Source organism: Cynoglossus semilaevis, chromosome W (assembly GCF_000523025.1).
Source record: "Cynoglossus semilaevis isolate Cse_v1.0 chromosome W, Cse_v1.0, whole genome shotgun sequence".
NCBI lineage: Eukaryota > Metazoa > Chordata > Actinopteri > Pleuronectiformes > Cynoglossidae > Cynoglossus > Cynoglossus semilaevis.
Window position 1 is genome coordinate 4519200 of NC_024327.1, and position 1671 is coordinate 4520870.

Genomic DNA, 1671 nt, shown 5'->3' on the forward strand with positions numbered 1-1671 from the left:
GTTGGGGAGTTGCATTTCATTGAGGGAAACATGAACTCAAGCATGTACTGTGAAATACTGGAGCAGAGAATGATCCCCTCCCTCCGGAAACTGGGTCGCAGGGCAGTGTTCCAGCATGACAATGACCCCAAACACACCTCTAAGATGACCACGGCTTTTCTAAAGGGGCTAAGGGTAAAGGTGATGGACTGGCCAAGCATGTCTCCAGATCTAAACCCAATAGAACATCTTTGGGGCATCCTCAAGCGGAAGGTGGAGAAGCACAAGATCTCGAATATCCCCCAGCCCCGTCATGTTGTCATGGAGGAGTGGAAGAGCATTCCAGTGGCAACCTGTGAGGCTCTGGTGAAATCCATGCCCAGGAGGATTAAGGCGGTTCTGCAAAATCATGGTGGCCACACAAAATATTGACACTTCAGGAACTTTCACTTTAGGGTGTACTCACTTTTGTTACCAGGGGTTTAGCTACTAATGGCTATATTTTGAGTTTTTTTGAGGGGAAAAATAAATTTACACTGCTATATAAGCTTTACACAGACTACTTTTCATTGTGTCAAAGCGATGTTTCTTCAGTGTTGTTTAATTAAACATTATAATGACATCTCTGCAGAAATGTGAGTTGTGTACTCACTTTTGTGACACACTGTAACGTCGTATAATTACTCATAAAGTACCATTACACCTCTAATGAATATGTCAATCTGAACAGAATGTTCCAGAACCTGCTTTGGTTTTTCTGAGGTGAATCACGGTCTAAGTCTGAGGCCTGGTCTCGGGCCCTGAGGTGTTACTTTTCCATTTTTATCTGCATCAGTGCAGCTCGATGGCTGTCAGCTCTGACTCAGACTGTCTGTGCTGCAGCGCAGCATGTGCCATGTCAAGTTCAACAGAAGGTCAATACTTTCAAAAAGCACGTGTTTGTTTTTCTGTTTATTATATCTGTCTTCCTTCCTCCTGCTCTTACTCTTCTGTCTCTAACGCTCATGTCTGGCAGCGCTAACGGAGAAATAAAAACAAATAAGGCTGCAGCTGCACTAATGTATTTACAGTAGTGATTTGGCTACAAATAATTGTAAATCTTTAAACGAATGTGTTACCAAACCACATATTTTAGTCATCAACTCTAAAGGAAACATCCATTTATATATGTATTTGGTTGAAACATATTCATAAGTTCTTAGCATTATGAGCAACATTATAAATCTGACCCTTAAAAGGTGGCTTACGGTCTGCAACCAACCTAACCAACACTAACCAAACCCAAGATTTTACATCTGTCATCAGTCGTCTGACTCCTCCTCCTCCTCTTCCTCCAGAGCTTCTTTCCCAGTTGTCGGGGGTGAGGCGTTCAGCTGGAGGTCAGCTCAGTTCGGGGCCCTCGGCCTCCCAGCTCCAACAGCTACAGATGCAGCTCCAGTTGGAGCGTCAGCAGGCACAGGCAGCACGGCAGCAGCTGGAATCGGCACGAAACGCCAGCTGGAGCAGAGGTCGAGCCAACGCCATCCTTAATCCCAGCTCAGTGGCCGCAAACCCCAACCCCGACGCCAACCACAACAGAAACGCCAGTCCTAACCCCGGTCCTGCTGAGTCCAACACACAGCACACTGCACATAACTCTCAGTTTCTCCTCAGCAGGTAGGACACCTGCATCTAGTCTAGTTTAAAGCAGGA

The 1671-nt window shown here is 45.8% G+C and overlaps 1 protein-coding gene across 1 annotated transcript in view; it reads left to right on the top strand.

Moving 5' to 3' along the window:
* LOC103396998 (E3 ubiquitin-protein ligase KCMF1-like) overlaps window positions 1–1671 on the top strand; it is a 30467-nt gene that overhangs the window by 15440 nt on the left and 13356 nt on the right. The window contains exon 6 of the mRNA XM_008335244.3: window positions 1317–1635. Coding sequence (XP_008333466.2) covers window positions 1317–1635 — 319 coding nt within the window. The remainder of the gene's footprint in view (window positions 1–1316; window positions 1636–1671) is intronic.